Source organism: Petaurus breviceps, unplaced genomic scaffold (assembly GCF_028583685.1).
Source record: "Petaurus breviceps papuanus isolate PSGF00001 unplaced genomic scaffold, PetGlider_PUasm1.0 90903, whole genome shotgun sequence".
In the NCBI taxonomy this organism is placed as follows: Eukaryota; Metazoa; Chordata; class Mammalia; order Diprotodontia; family Petauridae; genus Petaurus; species Petaurus breviceps.
The window spans coordinates 12776983-12796437 of NW_027187376.1; the positions used below are offsets into that span (position 1 = coordinate 12776983).

At 37.4% G+C, this 19455-nt stretch overlaps 2 protein-coding genes across 2 annotated transcripts in view; one reads left to right on the top strand and one right to left on the bottom strand.

Moving 5' to 3' along the window:
* Positions 1-19455, top strand: part of METTL21A (methyltransferase 21A, HSPA lysine) — a 104246-nt gene that overhangs the window by 10392 nt on the left and 74399 nt on the right. The window lies entirely within an intron of this gene.
* Positions 8568-19455, bottom strand: part of CREB1 (cAMP responsive element binding protein 1) — an 86030-nt gene continuing 75142 nt past the window's right edge. Inside the window, exon 8 of the mRNA XM_069075265.1 lies at positions 8568-15178. Coding sequence (XP_068931366.1) covers positions 15034-15178 — 145 coding nt within the window. The 3' untranslated portion in view covers positions 8568-15033. The remainder of the gene's footprint in view (positions 15179-19455) is intronic.

Below are 19455 nucleotides of genomic sequence, written 5' to 3' on the forward strand. Positions count from 1 at the left end.
CTGCCTCTGCCTCTGCTGCTGCCGCAACCGCAACCGCCGCCAACTGCCAACCGCAAGACCGTTAGCTCGGCTTTTTTTTTCCCTCGCTTTCCGCTTTCTCTTGCTCCGCCCCTTCCTGCTACGTCAGAAAACCGCAGGACCGCTAGCTCGGCTCAGAAAACCGCAGGACCGCTTTCTCTTGCTCTGCTATGTCAGCACGTCCATGGGGCATGGGAGATCTTTAAATCCCATAACCCTTACACCGTGTTAAGCCCTGGGGCTACCAAGAAAGGCAAAAACAGTTTATGTCCGTCCCTTGAAAATATTTCAGGACTTGATTCAATCTAAAGGATCAACCTTTAGAGATCGGGATTAAAATTCAAAACCATCTTGGCACGAGCCTGGATGATGTAAAGACTGGGTATGTAGTCCATGGATAACAGAGTGCTTTTTTATGTGTCAGTCAGTGAGCAGGCACTGTGCATCAGCATAGTTTATGTTCATAAAAGACCGCAGGGATATAGTTGTGTAAGGCTCAGGATAAAATTTAGTGGTTCAGTTGTTTCTGTAGTCAGAATAAAAAAAATCTAGTCCTGAGAATATAGAACTGCCATCCAAGGGTGAGTTCAGGGAGAAGAGAATTTAGTTATCACTGATATTATCTCACCTGCAGAGGGCAGTGGGATCCAAGGTTTGTTGGAAAGATCTTGAGATCATCTAATTCAATCCCTTCATTTTACACAGGAGGAAATTGAGGCTCAAATTAAATGACTTATCTAAGCTCACCCAGTTAGTGTCTGTTGGGATTTGAACTCAGATCTCTTGAATCCAGGTCCAGTAAGCTAGATTACACCACTGCTACATATTATTAGGCACTCGTGTGTTTGGTAAATGACTGAATTTAGTGGAAGACTTAAGTTCTTTTGGTGTATGAGCCAGGCACGTTTAAAGGATAGCATGAGAAAATGGCAAAGGTCCACGTAAACATTTTAAGGCCTAAAAGATCAAAGTTTGAAAAACAGCCAACCCATCCTTACAAAATGTTCACAAAAATAAAACCAGTGGCTTCCAGTGCCACTCTTAGAATTTCTCATGTTATGGGCATGAAACATGCTATTGATCTGGGCTAAGGTGAGATGATAGTTTTGCAGAAAGGCCCAATTTTTTCCAAATATAGAGTAGGTAGTTTATTCCCATACAGAAAAGAAAATGCCAATAATAATCTTAGAATGATTAGACTAGAAATCAATAACATCATTACCAGTACAATTAGTTGGGAGGTTAGTTTTCAAGCCTTCATGGAACATAGGCAGTTTTTATTATTAGGCTATTAATTTTATTAATAGGCTATTAATGAGCCAGTTCACCTTTCACCTCCACAGATCAAATACCAAGCAGGATTGTTTTCCCTGGGACCTTCTTCTCCAATGCCTTATCACAAGCCTGATTCTGCTACTGTGCCACCACTGTGTCCTCTGGGACTGGCACTTATGAGCATCTAGGATCTTGTGATGTTCAGAAGGCTGATGTCAAGGCAGCCAGGGGTCTCCAGTATAATAAGCCTGGCTAATTGAGATGTGACGTAGGTGCCCAGAGAACCCTAGGTAGGCAGAATTTTTGATGGGTTGGTTTATAATAAGAAATCATCATAAGAAATAGGCTTCTGTATGACTTTGGGCAAGTCACTGAACCCCAATTGCCTTGCCAATTGCCCCTCAAAAAAAAAAAAGGGTTTATAGGGGCCACTAGGTGGCGCAGTGAATAGAGCATCAGTCATGGAGTCAGGAGGACCTGAGTCCAAATCTGAACTCGGACAGGTAACACTAGCCGTGTGACCTTGGGCAAGTCACTTACCCCCAATTGCCCTGCCCTCTCCCCTCCAAAAAAAAATGGGTTTACATGTGGTGAGAATAATCTTTTGCTATACTAAATATTTGGGAAATAAAATGAGAGTAAAGGCCTTAAAATAGTAAATACTACATAACAACTAGGCCTCAATTTTACAAATATTAACTCTTTCTTGGACATATGTAAAGAAGTAGATGAATCCCAAATTAGTTCATGAAACATATGGGAGGGGGGTGTCGAAGTGAATAGAGCACCAGCCCTGGAGTCAGGAGGACCTGTGTTTAAATCTGGCCTCAGATACTTGACACACGTACTAGCTGTATGACTTTGGGCAAGTCACACTTAACCCCAATTGCCCTTCAAAAAAGCAAAAAAACAAACACCCACCCTCCCCCCGATATATGGGAGTCCTAAAAGTCCTGGGGCAGTACTTCAGTAAGGAAGCACTGAAAAGACTTATTTAATGCAGTCTTGCACTAAGACTTTTGGGACAAGCTGCATATTTGAGAAGTTAGCTTATTGAGACAGAAAACAGTCATATTAGCCAAAACACACCTTAAAATTTTTTAAGGACAGGGATGTCTTATATATCTTTTTTTTTCTCAACACCCAGTAAAATACCCTACATAATAAATTATACTCAATATATATCTACTGCTTTGCATTAGAGAAGGTACTTTATGAGACACTGTGGATACAAAAATGATTAGTAATCACCACAAAAGCATAGACTCCAGTTTTCTTCTGCTATTTCCTGCTACCTCAGCTTCCCCAGTTTAAGGTGAGATAAGTAAAACTCCTCTCAGATTTGTTGTTGGAATTTTGAAACATTTTATTAACCTGTGACCAAGAGAACCTCTGGTTCTAATACCCAAAGTTACATTTAATAGAGATTTTAGAAAGTTTACAGTCTGTTCACAAAACTTCTGTGCTTTAACAGAAGGCTCACAATTCTCCTTTTGTGTCTTTTTGGTCAGCTCTTAAAAAACCAAACATGAGGAATCTGTACAAAATGATTATTGAGTGTATCAAATAATGGGAACTGTATACAAATTCAAATTCAATAAACATTTATTAGGAAACTGCTGTACTCGGGGTCCTGTGCTAGGTACTGCAGAAGACAAGAAAAGATACAAAGTTTTAATAAGACTCCCTGCTCTCATGGAGCTTACAATCTAGTCAAATTGGCAAGCATTTATTTAAGTGCTTACTATGTGCCAGACAGTGTGTTAAGTGCTGGGGATATAATCTAAGAGGGAACTCCTTCTTAAAGATAAAATTCAAAATGATGCTTAGGTGCCTAAGAGACATGGCTGGATGGTGAAATCAGGGAAGGGAGCTATTCATATAACTTGGGTTTTAAGGGTCAGGTGTGCATTTGGCAGTGGGAGTGGTGGTAGTGTTCCAGGCTTAGGGAATAGTGTGTGCAAGGGTAGACAGTGCCAAATGTATACGTGGGATGGCAGGGGCACCTATGGTAGGCACCAAGATCAGTGTGAGATAAAGCTATGGAGGTCAGGATTGCATCAGGCTGTGGAATGTTTTGAATGCCTGGTAATGGAGTCTGAACTCTTCTAAGAGTAAGAGGGAATTTAAAAAAATTTCTGGGTGACTGATATGACCAGAGCTGTAAAGGAGGGGTAGAGAGTGGAAGTGAAAAGGTTATCGAAGGCTGAAGGGCATGAAGAAAGAGGCACACAGATATACCATTGGGGCAACTTTGAATTGGTTCAAACATTTTGTAAAACAATTTGCAATAATATATATGTAAAAAAAAAATTATAGCCCTGCCCTCCAAAAGGCAGACATTCTAAGGAGATAAAAGACAGAAAGATCCTATATAGTTCAAAATATCAATAGTAGTACTTTGTGACAGCCAAGACCAGGAAACAAAGATGATGTCTATTGGTTGGGGAATAGGTAAACAAATTGTGCTAAGTGAATGTAATGGGATATTATGGGCTGTAGGAAACGACACATAGGTAACCAGGTGATGGCCTGTGAGTCCAGAAAATCTGAGTTCAGGTCTGGCCTCTGATATTGTGTAACCCTGGAAAAGACACAACACCCCAGCCTTAGTCTTCTCATCTGCAAAACAGGGATAACACCCTATTTCCTCACAGGATTTTTATGGGGACCAAATAATATGTATAATTCTTTGGAACATCTGTATAAATGCTAGCTAATTCAGAGATGTCTGAGAGGGTTTTTACGAACTGAAGCAGGGTGAAGGAAGTAATGCTAAACCAAGAAAGTGATAAAAAAAAAAGACAAAATAAATAGAAAAATAAAACAAAACCGAATGCTGTGCAATTATGAGCAAGCTTTTCCCTGAAGAAGAGGTGGGGGTGAGATGAGATGTTGTATATACTGTTAGACACAGCTGATGTGTTGATCTTTTTTTCTCTTCTTGAGTTTTTGTTACAAGGGAAGGTTCACTATGAGGAAGGAGAAAAGATAGTGTAGTCATAAATGAAAGTAACTGAAAAACAAAAGATAATAATAAAAATAAGATTTTAAAGAAAAGGCTCTCCTAGTAATATGGTCTGTAATGATGAGTGCCATGCAGGTCAGTTCTGAACGTGTTGTCTGCATACTCGTATATGGGACGGCTTTCCGAACGAGTGGAATCTGTGGAAGGTTAAGGCCCCCATGGCTCCTAAGTCTTCATCTACTCCACAGAACGACATTTAGAGCTGTCTACTCTGTGGCCCCAGTTGCCCTTTCCAGCATTAACACCAAGTACTCTTCTTAAAAAGTGCCCTGACTGCCATTCTCTGAATGCACCATGCACAGCCCATGGCCTCCCTCACTTGGTATGCTCTCTGTCTGCTTGCTGAAAGCCTACTTGGTCTTCAAAGTCCTGCTGAAATGCTATCCCTTCTATCAAGTTCTCCTGAATTGCCAAACTAGCAGTGAGCTCTGTTCTCTTTGGAAGCACTTCAGACCATCTGTGTTGTGTTAACAGCACACATCTTGTGTGTCCCTTACTTGATTGTATGCCCCTTGAGGGGAGAGATATTCTTAGCCTCTCCCATCTCTGGGGGAAAAATATACTTGATATACTTTTAAATTGAATCAGCCTGAACATATTTCCAGTTAATAAAACAATAAATCAAACCCGGGTTTGTAGGCTTCCATTTCCAAGGTCACACCAGAATGTAACAATTGGGTCCTTCTGGTACCCCTCTGTAGAACTGGCACTTAACTGTTCCCTAGATTCCTTTTCTCTCTTTGGATACTCCAGTCCTCTCTGCTATATTCATACACACATCTCCCAGTACTGGGATTCCTAATCGCTATCTTCGCTGTAGGGCATCTGGGTGGCACAATGGATAATGCTGGGCCTCAAGTCAGGAACTCATCTTTGAGTTCAAATCCTGCTGTAGACACTTACAAATTGTAGTCCTAGGCAGGTCACTTACCCTGTTTGCCTCAGTTTCTTCACCTGTAAAATGAGCTGGAGAAGAAAATGGCAAACCACTGCCAAGAAAACCCTAAATGGGGTCACAGAGAGTTGGACAGGATGGAAAACCACAAAAACTTTGTTATTTCACATAACAGTGGCCCTTGCCTTTGCACACCTTACTGTTCATTCATATGTTAAATAATCAAATTGTCCAAATCCAAAATGTCCTGCATTTATTTATTTTTTTTTTGCTTTTTTGGAGGGCAATTGGGGTTAAATCACTTGCCCAAGGTTACATGGCTAGTATTTTTTTGTGTGGGTGTTAAGTGTCTGAGGCCGGAACTGAACTCGGGTCCTCCTGACTTTGGGGCTGGTGCTATACTCACTGTACCACCTAGCCACCCCTGCATTTATTCTTATATTGTAGTTTCTTAGGTTGCAGTTGTCATAAAAGCAGAAACAATAGCCGTGTAATTACAATGTAACTATACAAGGTATAGTACTTAGGAGTTTAATGAACATTTATTAATGGGAAAAAAAAAAAACCTCAAAACACCTAAGTATCTATATATTATGTGTAAGGCACTTTCTTGAGTGGAAAAAAAAAAACCCAAACCTCCAAACAAGCACAGTACTCACCTTCAAGGGACTTAATCTCTGATAGGGGAAGCAATGTGCTGTGCATTTGGGTAAATATGAGATAACTTGAGAAGGAAGAGAGTTTGATGAACTGGGGTGGGGTGAGGAGAGATGAAGAACTTCCAGCAGACACATGCCATTAAGTTTAGTCTTAGGAATGGTACTAGGGCATGTTGCCTGGCATAGCAAACAGCCTCTAAAAAGGAAAAGAATTGGGGAAACTAGGTTTGGGGTATATCAGTGTGGCCAGAACAGTGTATGAAGAAGGGGTATATTAAGAGATGAATATGGAAAGGCAGATTGGGGTTGAATTGTGGAAAAATTTAAATGCCAAGTTGAACAAACTTTTTACAGGCAAGAGGGAGCCATTAAAGATTTGTCAGTGGGACTGACATGGTCAGACCTGTGCTTTAGAAACATTACTTTGGCAGTTGTATGGGGGATGGATTGGAAGCATGGAAAGCTAATCTGAACAACTATTCCAATAGTTCAGGGGAGTGATGAGGGCCTGAGCTTCAGGAGTGGCCATGTAAGTAGAGATAATATAGAAGTGTCTGATGTGGGGGAGGTAGAACTGATAAAACTTGGCAACTGGCTTGGCTAGGAATCAGGGGTGAGGTAATAAAGGGTAGTCTGTCAATTTAGACTTGGATGTAATGTGGGGGATCGAGAAGATGGTGATTCAATACAAAGATGGGGAAGTTTGGAGGAGGGAAGGGTTCTATTTTGACCATGCCAACAGGATATCAAGGTAGAAATATCTAGCAGAAGTCTGGCGATATGAAACTTTAAGGAGCTAGATTAGAGATATAGAAGTAGCTATGTCTCTTGAGCCATGAATCCATGAACACAGATGAGATCACAAAGGGTAGCTGGCATAATGGAAAAGACCACTGGGTGAGAAGTCAGTAAGAACCTGGGCTCAAATCTGGCCCCAGCCACTTACTAGCTGTGTGCCTCCAGGCAAGTCACTTGTCCACCTGTTTCCTTAACTGTAAAATGGGGGTGATAATGTTGAGAGGATCAAATGAGATAATACTTTAGCACAGAGCAGGCACTTAATAAATCCCTCTTTCCTTACATCCTTAAAGGATAAGAAGCAAGACAGATAACTGGAAAACAGCTACAGAGAACAAAATACAAATAAATGAATACAGCAAACTAAATAGAAGGAACAGTTAGATGTTAGAAGAGTCAGAAGTGCCTCAGAAGCCAAGGGAGGATAAAGCATTTCCCAAGAAGGTGGTTAATGGGATAAACCTCCTTGTCTAATATTTTAAAGTCTTCCTATGTAGAGAGAGCCAGAGACAGAGAGACAGAGACAGAGACAGAGTGAGAGCACACAGTGGAATGATATAAAGGGTATGCTGAGCTCTCAAACTTTTTGGTCTCAGGATCTCTTTAAAAATTGAGGACCTTGAAGATCTTTTGTTTGTAATATTTGCCACGGTGGAAATTAAAATTGATATTTATGATTTAAAAACATTAACAAACCCATTACATATAATTTTTTGGACAAGAAATTGTATTTAAAAAAAAATTAGTGAGCATGGCAGTTTCATGTATCTTGCAAATCTCTAATGCTTGGGACTAATAGAAAATACTAGATTTTCATTTTTGCTTCTGTATTCAATCTGTTATGATACTGTTTTAGCTGAACTATACATGAAGAAAATCCAGACATAGTTGGAAAAAGTAATAATGCCTTACTATTATCATGAAAAGTTCTGACCTCCTGGATTCTCCTTGAAAGGTCCATGGCCCACATTATGAGGACTGTTGCTGCAGGCTAGGAGGTAGCATTCTCACAAATTTCCACTTCTTTTTTTAAAACATTAGAGCAAAGGGAAGAGAAACATGTGGGGGAGCCTTAATTTTTTCAGTAAAGCAGATGAGGCTATTTGCTGACAGGGAAGGAGCTGGTGTACCTGGGGTAATGAAGTTTCAACAGCCACTGTGAAGAGTGTGATAGTCCATCAGGGAAGTCTGAGATGCGATAACCTGAACCTGTAATAGACCCAGGTGGCATGGTTGTGGTGTTAAGTAGCTCAAGAGATGGCAGAAAGTGAGGGTCACTCGATATAAGGATTTGGCAAGCTGTCAATGGAAATCCATTCAAGGATGGGACAGGTAGCTGAAGGGAGAAAAATGAGGCCAGAAAAATAACTGTAATTACTGAACATCAGTTACTTTTCCTAAAGTTGAACAATTAAAAAAAAATCTTTAAAACCTTTCCACTTTCTAAAGAAAACAGTTGAAAAACTTATTCTCTATTTCCCCCTATTACTTTAATGGCATAGAGTAATCGAATTTTTTGAGGTGCCATCTTAAGAGTATATCTAGTTAGTCCAATCTCCTACATCATTCCTTCTATGATATTCCTGATGGTCATTTGTCTTTCACACACAGCTCATGTAACTTATTAACATCTTCAATTCACTCAATATAAATTACTGGATCCCAGTGGAGAATCTTGTACTTAAAATATGGGCATTCAATGAAATGTGGCAACAGAAGATTTACTACAGTTTTCTGGTATTATTTTACCCAAGGATTTCTTTTATATGACACTTCTTTTAGCATTTTTGCTCACTTAAAATGAACAAACATATATAAAGCTCAAAGAATATCGTTTGTCACAGCTGTCAAAATATGTGTGTGTATCCCAACCCCCAAAAAAGAGACTTATAAGCATTTTTAAAAGCATGTTTATGTGACTGCACATAAATGTTGGTGTAAAAAGGGCATTATGACAGTTTATACCACAAGATTACAGTAAGAAAAAGCACTTCTTTATGACAATTCACAAATTCACAAGGATCACTGTAATATACAAAGCAATTACTACCATTCTGAAACACAAAGCAGCTAATATGTACATAGTGTTAATAAAATGCATTATAACTCAGTACATTTTTTTCTTTTACATAGATAAAGCACAAAAAAGATTTAAGTAAAAAAAAGTTAAAACAGGGATGTTTCTAGAATGTAGGGAATTTTAATAGAAACTTGTTTTCCCCATTATAGTTATTTTTAATCCACTCCAAAAATAATGTTAAGAGTTAAGATCAATACCCTGTTTTGTGCTGATGGTTTTGGGTAAATTAAGAAATGGAGAGATGTAATCTTTACCTTAATTTTCTTAAAAAACAAAACAAAAAAACAAATCTAGAAACTTCCCTGATCATATTCTTTTTAAAAAAAAAATGTTTTAAATTATAAATTTGGAGTAGAAATAATTCTTTTTTGGTGATGACAACCAAAATGTGAATAAATCAGGCAGGGACAATTTACATAGAAAACTGATAACCCAGCACTCTTACTCACCCCTAATAAATCCATACTAGCAGGAAATATTGAAGGTCAGACATATGCAAGTTCTACAATTTACTCTCCCACTTTTAATATAAATAATTTTATTACATATATAAAATGGAGTGGCATCTGGATAAAATACACAATCTATAGAGCATTTTACCAATCCAATTAACATAAAATAAAATAAAGCCCCCAAACATGATAGACTGTTTCATTTGGCCAACTAACATAAGACCTTTATTTTCAGGGATCTCCACCTCTCCTCACCAATTTCAAATCATCTTAGATGTACCCTCCCCTCAGGCAAGCTATTCAGTTGAGGCTGAATCTTAAAAATTCCGTGCTTAAGTAGGCAAGCATTATATAACATCTACTCCAAGTAGCTTAACTGATTTACCTGTTCCTCCACCCTTCCAAAGACATTTCCTGAGGACTGCTGATTTTTTATTTGCAGGTGAGAAAAAAACCCAAAATTGTCATGATATACTAACCCCCATTCCCCCCTCCCCTTTATTTCCCCTCCTCCCCCATCTAGGACCTGCACCCACAGTACCAGAATGCAGCAGACAGGTCAATATTTTTTACTTCTGTGCTAAACAATTTTGCCTGTTTATAATATCAACTTATTTTACAGGCTTCACTGTTATTTTTTAAGTTTTATATTTTTTAAAAAATAAATTTCAAGCTAAAACACCTGAAATACACTCACTCCTTTCAAACTGTATCTGGTCCCTCTTAAAATCTGTCTGCCCCTGAGGACACATACAAAGGCTTAAGTTACATTCACTAATTAATGTGAACTTATCATAAAGCAGATGAGACAGATGGAACTTCAGCACCCTGTTTAATTTATTTGAAATCCTTCCAAACTGGCTCAGCTTAATGATATGTTCAAGCCCCTCTCTTAATCATTGAGTCTACAAAGTCAAGGAAACCAGTTCCTAGTACATAATAGTTATAGTCAATTGCTAAAGTCAACATTAACAATATTCAGGATATATACCTAGGTCATCAAATCATCTTCATTTGCTGCCTAACAAAAAAATCTAGTTGTGCTTTTTACAAATGAATGAACAAATTATTCCATGCACCTTTTGCCTCTAGTCACTAAATTTTATTTTTCTTTCACTTGCATTAGACTTTTTCAATTATATAATCAGATTTAGGCTGAACACAATGAAGTCAGAGTGAAAAATTCAGCACAATATTTTATTTGGTTTACACAATGACAAATACTTTTTTCAATCTTTTACCTAAATGCAATTCAGATGGTTGTTTTGGTATCACATTGACAGTTTATGCTGGGGAAGAACAAAAATTGGGGGAAAAATCTGTCAGAAGGAAAAAATCCAATTTGCTAATAACATGCCGAAAGAGAGCAAGACAGGATCTGAGCCAGTTTTTATTCTATTTAGTGGCCCTGTCAAATCTCCCACCTTAGCACCTTAATGTAAAGACTAATCTTCAGGTACTAATATTTCAAAGAACAAAATATCTGTGTTAAAAAACAGTCACATGATTTAATCATAAGGAAGAGAAAGATGGATAATCAGTTCATGATTACTTGCTAAAGAAGCTTCTCATAGTCAATACCCAAGTTCCTAGAAATTGGGTATTTTTTTTTAAAAGTGCATTTTATACCAAACATTTACAAAGAATAGAATGTAAAAAGAATCCAAATAAATATACAACTTTTGTGTCAGGTCAATGGAATATAATCCACTGAACAGTTTTCAGAGTTCAAAAAAGGAAAGAGAGAAGCTCCTCCCAAAACTTACTAAAAAGTTGTATTATTCCACTATTCCTGAACCCTGAAATGACTTCAAAATTTTAACTTTAAGATACTAGGCCTACTTAAATTGCAAAATGAAATAACTTTTAAATTTTCTAAATAACTAGAGCCCAGTTTGTGCTGGTGACTGGCTACAACTGCTCCTAAAATAAAAACTGACTTAATGTACATAAAGAAAAACTAGGTGAAAAACACTTCAAGTAAGTAAGGTATCCTTGTTCAAACCAAACACTGCTGTTTTTTTTCCTAAGCCTTTGCATGATTCCAAATACCACCTCTCCTGGTGTAGTACCCAAGTGGGGATTGGGTCTGAGAAGAGAAGAGAGAAACATCAGCCAGATGACTGACTCCTCTTCGGATAGCCGGCCTGACTGGAATTGTGCTTTCAGATCATAGCAATGTTGCTGACTATCATCAAAACACCATTTCTGATAACATCCTGCCCAAGTAAAACTCTTGAATCCCTCCCCAGAATGGTTTAGAAAACCAGTGGCTCCTTTTCAAACAAATCTTCCAAATTTTTTTTTTTTAAACCACTGTTATAGCTGCCAGAGACAAAGCACAAAAAAAAAAAAATTGAATACTTTTGGGGGAAGTCTTTAGGCAAGTACAAACATAATTTATAAGTATCAGCCTAAGAAAACTAACAATAAAAAAGGAACAAAATAGTTGGAAGAGTAATTAGAACATAAAAAATGCAATCACGAGTGCTGGAATAACACAATCCAAACACTACTAAAAGGGATGCAACAGCACACAAAAATGTACGAGCTGTATCTGACCTCAATAGACTATAATACTCAGCATTCCTGACTTTTAAGAGCTCTCAGAGCTTCAGATTATATACTGTGTGTATATATATATATATATATATATGTACATATATTATACATATGTATTTTTTCCAAGAATATCTAAATTAACAGAGCACCTCTGACAATATCACAACTGTCAGCCTGGTACTTTTATTTGAAAAATAATGAAAATAAAATAAAATTTGAAACCAATTTTTGTACTGTGAACATAATGGATCTAGCCCTTTCTAACCTGCACTTCTGTTAAACCCTACCAAAGCCCCAAAATGCATAACTTTAAGATACAAAAAAATCCCCCCCCACACTTAATTTTTATTAGACTTGATCTGTCCTACAAAAAAAGTGCCAACAAACCTAATTTGCAAAGTGAGCAATATCAATTTTGCTATTTTCTACAACATATGTACAGATTCCTATGTTTTCTTTCCCTTTAGGCCAAAATGAAGAGTAAAGCATCTATTATTGGTAGCCATATGTGTTCTTGGTTAAAAATTATTTCAATGTGGGTTTCTTTTAAAAAATTACTTTCTAGATGGAAATATTCAGAGATTCCTCAATTCTGCTATATTCTTGAACAACTAAACTTTTCTAAATTTTGTTAAAAAAAAAAAAAAAGAAATCAAAAACCAACAACCTGAGGGGTGGCTAGGTGGCGCAGGGAATAGAACACCAGCCCTGGAGTCAGGAGGACCTGAGTTCAAATCCAGCCTCAGACACTTAACACTTACTAGCTGTGTGACCTTGGGCAAGTCACTTAACTCCAACTGTCCTGCCCTCCCCCCTCCAAAAAAAAAAACAACTGAAGGAAAGTAGCCTGATTTCTATTTGTGGAAACTGAAGTCCTCAAATATATCCAAAGATCCACAGCAAGTTCATCTTAAGAGCCCTTTTCTCCTCACCACACTGTTGCTGATTTCAATTCAGTGTTACAACCCTTAAGGTAAACAGTTAGGTCATTCTTCATAACCCAATAAATAATATTAATATGATTGCCATTATTCACCAGGAAAAAAAAAAAGGCAAACTGTCAATTAACTTTCTAATAAACTGAGAAGTATCAACTTTTGTTGTTGGTACTCCCCTTCAGAGGGGAGAATCAATTTGCCTGGCACTAAGCTATTTACAATTTGTAAAACATTTTTAAAATGGAATTCTGTATTTGATCACTTAAGGAATAAGAAATGATTTTTACCATGAAAAAAAGTCCTTGGATTCACTTAGATTCTTCACTATGGCCAATGTTGAAGAATGACATATTGGTACACTAAAATGCCAATTAAAAAAAATTATTTGTCCAAGTAGCTCAGTCAGGTAGAACACTACACTTTTAAGCTGTCTGAAAGCCTTGAGAATTTGAGAATGCATCCCACATGTATAAGCTACATTCTTTAATGATGTTCCCCCACTCTGCTTACATTAAAACCCCCCCCATGACAATCAGCCATTTATAGCTAAAAATATTGCTTTTCAAAATTGATCCAGTAAAAGCCAACATGACTTTTGCATTTAATAGTTAACAGTCTAACACAATTTGATTTCAAATGATGATGACCCAAGACAAAACATTAATCCTACAAGTTTTAGCATCTCTTAAACTCTCTTATAAAACTGAATGCAAAATCATAACTGCAAATACTGTGACAATGATCTTAAGACAGTATTTTAAAATTCTTGTATTTCATGTGAATTATACCTACTTTAACAAGGTGAATATTAATTTTATTTCAGGTAGATTTAGTGAAAATAATTTGGCAATGAATATTTCAAAGAATTAGATAATTATTGTGTGATATGCACACAGCCACACACTTCTTATTTAGGAGTTAGACATACAGTTACTTTATCAAATGACAAAGATCACATGCCATATGGAAAGCCTTAAACATAATTAGCCTTTTAAGTCAAAAACAAATATTAAGAACTTTGGTGGTGTTGAATGTGTATGTGTGTATGTTTAAATGAATGAAACCCAAACATAATACAATTCACTCTTAAGACACTGCACTGAAAAAAAAATCCATGCATAAATTAACACTGATGCTTTTCTGAATGTTCTTATAACATTTTTATAGCTTTCAATGATAAGATTCACCTGGCATAACCATACTTAACTGGGCTATTTTTAAATTAATTGTGTTTTTCCCACAACACATTTACTATCATTAATATAGTATTTCATTTTCTCTCTTTAGCATCTTGAAGGCTTTTTTGGTAATGATAAAATGTTAAGTGCAGAGGGAAAGAGTAGGTATTGAAATGTTTAAAAATAGTAAATGATTACTGTTCTGAAGCCATGGACATGAATATTCATAAAATCATCTGTTTAATTATAAAGGGGCTATTCTATTCTTTAACAGTTCTTCTCACTAAAAAATTAATAATGCCTTAAGTAAAAAGCTCTTCACACCTGTACTGGTTAACTTTGACTTCGCTTTTGACTCAAAGGCTATGCTATACCATTCACTTGGTGACTTCCTTAAATGTATTCAAAATACAGAGCACACAAAGAATTGCAATTAAGAAGGGAGTGACCTAAAAGAGAGCCAGTCCCAAAATGCTTGACAGTTACGAACAAGATTTTAGCACTGCAGAAATCAGAGAATAGAACAAACACAAGAAACTCTTTGAATTAATTCCTAATTTTTTTCTATATATAAATCCCTCCTTTTGGGATATATCATTAGCAACAAATTTAAATAATTTACAATGAATACAGATAAATTTGGCAATCATCACTTCTTCATTGCACCTTACTTACTTTCTGCATTCAGTCCACACGATACTTCAAGAGGCTGGGGGGGAGGGAGAGAAGGAAGAGGAGAAAAAGGGGGCATTTCTGTTGCTAAGGCAATCAAGGAGCTCAGCATAAACCCTTGAAATTATTTGGAAAAAAAAAAAGAATTCTTCTCACCTTCCCCCAGCAATTCAACAAATGAACAAATTATTACTCCTTGAAGAGTGCAGAGGGGATAAAAAAACAGAAGTCTCTTCTTCATGATCAGTGACAATCTTCATGACAATTTCTTGGGGTGGGAAGAAGTGGAGGCAGGTGTTTGAATATTCACAGTTTAATGCAAAGCACAGATGAATGAAATTCTGTAGTTGCTTTCAGGCAGTTTTGCGCATAGAAAAAAAGAGAACTGTTTAGAAAATAAAAAGTTTACTTTGTCTTTCTGGCTGTGGACAAACCAGTCATTTTCTCCACCTCAGGAGGTGAAAAGGAAAATTCAGAATTAATCCGATTTGTGGCAGTAAAGGTCCTTAAGTGCTTTCAGCTCTTCAATCAGTGTCTTGTTTTGGTTCTCAAGCACAGCCACTCTGTTCTCTAGACATTTCACATATTCCTTTTTCTTCCTACGACACTCACGTGCTGCTTCCCTACAAACAGAAAAGGACATTTCAAGATAAAATCCAAAGATAGCTCTCTGGGAGGAGGGAAGATGGAGGAATACAGAGGAAAAGGCAGTTGATTAAAAAACAAGAAATACCAGTAAAATTTTATTTTAAAAATATGTAATACAAAGTATCTTTACAGGAGCTCATTTTGAGCTAAAGTAGATTTGAAAACATTCTGAAAGTTTCATGAATTAGACATTCTTAAATATAAAATGAATTAAAAGGACCTTAATAATGAAATACCAATCTTACTTTCCAAGTGCTAGCTCCAAACTATGCTGCTTCCCTCCCTTCAGGCCATCATGCCCACTGAATTTGGACTCTGGCAGCAGGCACAACTCTTGATAGGCGAGCTTTCCCTTATCCTGCCCAGAACTAACCCTTACTTCCTGGCCACCACCCAAACCATGATATCACACCCCTAACTCCTCTATTCAATCTCCCTTTGATGTGCTGTCTTCCCCCACTGCAATGAAGAATAGAAACCCCTGGAGATTGTCTTGCTCACTTGTATTGTGTCCACAGTGCTTAAGCACACTGCCTGGCACATGGTAGATGCCAAAGAAATGCTTATGATATCAATTTATCAATCAAAATTTTTTATTATGTACAGTATAAGTTAGAAGTAGCATAAAGAGAAAGTTTGGTCACCATATCATCTCAGAAAAAAACCTGTGTTTAAAAATTACCAAAGGGTTTTTTTCCTTAACCATCCCTGTGTCAACACTGCTTGCCTCCCCAATTTTCTTTCTAATTCTGGCTCTGAATCTCTGATGTCATTAGGATGGGGAACTCTTAGTGCAGAAACTTCTCTACCAATGCACATCTGCCATGGTCTTGGCAATATCTGGTCTTAGGAGAGTGACTGGAAGCACTGAGAAGTTAGATGATTTGTCCAGGGTTACACAGCCATCAGATGTGGGACTTGAAATCTGGTCTTTGTGACTCTGATGTGGGATAGTTATCCACTATACAATACTGTCTCTTCCCATGGCACAAGATATTAATTTACCTATGGAGCTTAAAGGTATTTACTCTGACTTTAAAAGACCTGATAAAACATACATGAAAAATACTCGCAACTGAAAATTGTTGAGTATTAAACTTCCAATCTATTCCAGCACACCAGTATAATTCTTTAGGTGTAAAAGTACCTGATCTTGGTACTTGATAGCAGAAGAAGCACTGATCTTGGAGTTAAGAGAACTGTTTTGAGTGCTGGCTCTGACAACTGAGACCTTGGGCAAAGCGCTTATCATCTCACTGCTTCAGTTTACTCATCTGTAAAATGGGGGTAATAATAGCTAGTATTTATATTATTGCACTTTAAAGTTTGCAAAACGTTTTATTCTCTCATTAAAAAAATCCTCACAACAACCCTGGAGGCAGGTGCTATTATTATATCATCATTTTACAAACGAAGAAACTGAAGCAGACAGAGGTTAGATGGCTTGCCCAGGCTAAGTGTCTGAGGTCATATCTGGACTCAGGCCTTCCTGTCCCTTAGGTCCAGTGTTCTGTCCCCTGCACCACCAATGTGTATCCAAATTGTATAACTTATCTTACAGGGTTGTTGTGAGGAAAATGTTTTATAAACTTTAACTCAAAGCACCATGAAAAAAATGCTCAGTGCCTGCCACACAGAAGCTTGAATTTAATGTGAATCCATTAAAGCATAATTAATATTACTCTCAAAGCCTCTTATAAAGCTTTTTCTCTCTGTACTGTTTCTGTCTTTACTAAATCCAATTCCTGTGTACACATCAAAATTGTATCCTTCTTTGCTTTATTCCTCTTGCTGTTTGCAACCACCCAAGCTGTTAATTTTTTTTTCTCCAGAAGGTTGGCCTTCAAACATTTGAATATAGGCACTAGGTGCCCTGACATCTTTTACTTTTCCAGTCTAAACTTATCCAAGTTCCTGTAATTTATTCTAATGTCATAGATTCCAGATCTCTCATCATCCTGTTCTTCCTTCACAAGACAGTCAATACTCCTCTTAAAATGCAGTCTCATGAAACATGTTAGTTATTATTGTTAAAGTTATGCAAAGGGCATAGATTACTGAATTTCTTACTTTTTAAAAAGGTCACCTGTGTTTTAGAACTTCTGGCTTGTAGTAAGCTTTTTCCCTTTTTTCTCTTTGGAGGGGGCAGGGCAAGGCAACTGGGGTTAAATGACTTGCCCAAGGTCACATGTCTAGTTTTGTGTTGTGTCTGAGGCTGGATTTGAACTCAGGTCCTCCTGACTCTGGGGCCAGTGCTCTATTCACTGCTCCACCTAGCCACCCCCATAGTAAGTTTTTAATGAACTAAGAGAGTTTCCTCCACATAAAAACTGCTTGCAAGTTAAGTCTATCTTTGACTTATGTATCCCCAAAAATTAGGTACCAAAAAAAACATCTATGGGATTTTAGATTTATTTTTGTTAAATGGAAACACTATTTTTAATATTAAAGTTGGTAACCATTAACAAAAAATTTCACTTAAGAAGAAACTATTTTATGTGAAACGAGCTTCTGAATGGTCTTCCCTACATTCAGTTTCTCCCTTTACTAATTCACCTTGATAAGACAATTATCAAAACGAAATTCCTAAAGCACAAGCCTGACCACATTCCAGAAGCTCCAATATGCCCTCTTGCTTATAAGATAAAATACAAACTCTGCCTGTTTGACTTTTAAAATCCTTCAAAGTCTAGCTCCAGATTTCCCGTGCAGGCTTGGTTAGCTTCCTTCTCCCTCAGTCATTCTCCACATACCAGCTATTCCCCATTCAAGGCATCCCATTTGCCTATCTCCATGCCTCTACAGAGACTGTCTCTCATGCGTAGAAGATACTGCCTGCCTACTGAACTCCACGTTTGTAATCCCAAGGTTTCTTAAAGACTTGACCCAACTACTCATTATATCTCTCAATCCAGTCTCCAAGAATTTCATGATATTGTCAGATGTCTTGTTGTTATTGAGATACACCATGTCTAAGCATTTCTATGACCTAAATCTAAAAACCCTATCAAAAAAGGAAATGAGGTTTGTAAGAATTACTCTTGAAGTAAACTCTTTCTAAAATGGTTATAATCTTTTCTAGCATTACAGTGAGAATCAACATCAAGTTTACTAGTCTTGTTTTCAGAATACCAGTCAATTGATAAGAATAGATGTTTATTGGGCATCTCTTATGTGACAGAAACTGTGCTAGGTGCTGGTGGGGGATTGACACGAAGACAAAAAACGAAAACAATCTCTACTCTCAAGTAGCTTAGCTCATACTCTAAAAATGGTGGAGATAACAGGTACAAATACAGCAAAAAGCTAATAGTAACTAATATACAAAAAGTACTTAAATACACGGTAGCAGAGTGATCAGGAAAGGAAGAGACTGTCTACTGACATAGGAGGGTTAGAGGCATCGCAGGCATGGGAGCAGAAGGTGCAATGTCCTGTAGAAGTTTGGCTGAATTACAGAGTGCAGGTAGTCATAGAGATACACCTACACTTAAGTAAAATTACTTGGTCATCAGTGTGTTGGATGGACTGGAGCGGGAAGAAACCAATCAGGTTGTTGCAATAGTCTGTATGTATCATTTCCTGCAGAAAATCCTATTTGATCCCCTTCTAGGCTTCATACTTCTATCAGTGGTTTCAGGATGACACATACAAGTTCTTTCAGGACACCCTGGAATGAAATTTATCTGGGAAAGGAGCCACTCATTTAAAGTTGTGATCTCTTCTCTTACCTCTTTGTTATCTCCTTGAATTTAAACTCTTTTTAAACATGCTTAGTTTAACCATCATAAGGAAGCTCTTCCTCAGAATAATCTTTTGGAAGCTCTTTTATTTGGAAGACCTTCCTTGGTTAAGAAGAAAAGTGGTAACCAAATAGTTCTGCCTTCTCCTGGTCAAGTATTGGCATTATAAGTACCTTGCTGAAACAGTAGCCTATTGATTCCTTGTTCATATTTGTGTTTCAAACTTAACTAAAAAACATTCCTTGTCGTCTTTAACACTAAAAAACAATAGCATGGAGGGGAAGAATAGGAAGGCAAAAGGGAATGAGTCAACCTTATTCCCATTGAATCTGGCTTGAGGAGGGAGTGAAATACACACTAAATAGGGTATCTCACCCTCCAGGAGAGTAGTGGGTAAGGGGAGGGGAGGGGGGATGATGGAAGGGAGGGCAGGCTGGGGGGGAGGGAAGTTGGAAGCACCCACTTTTGAAAAGGGATGGGATCAAAGTAGAGAACAGAACAAGTGGGAG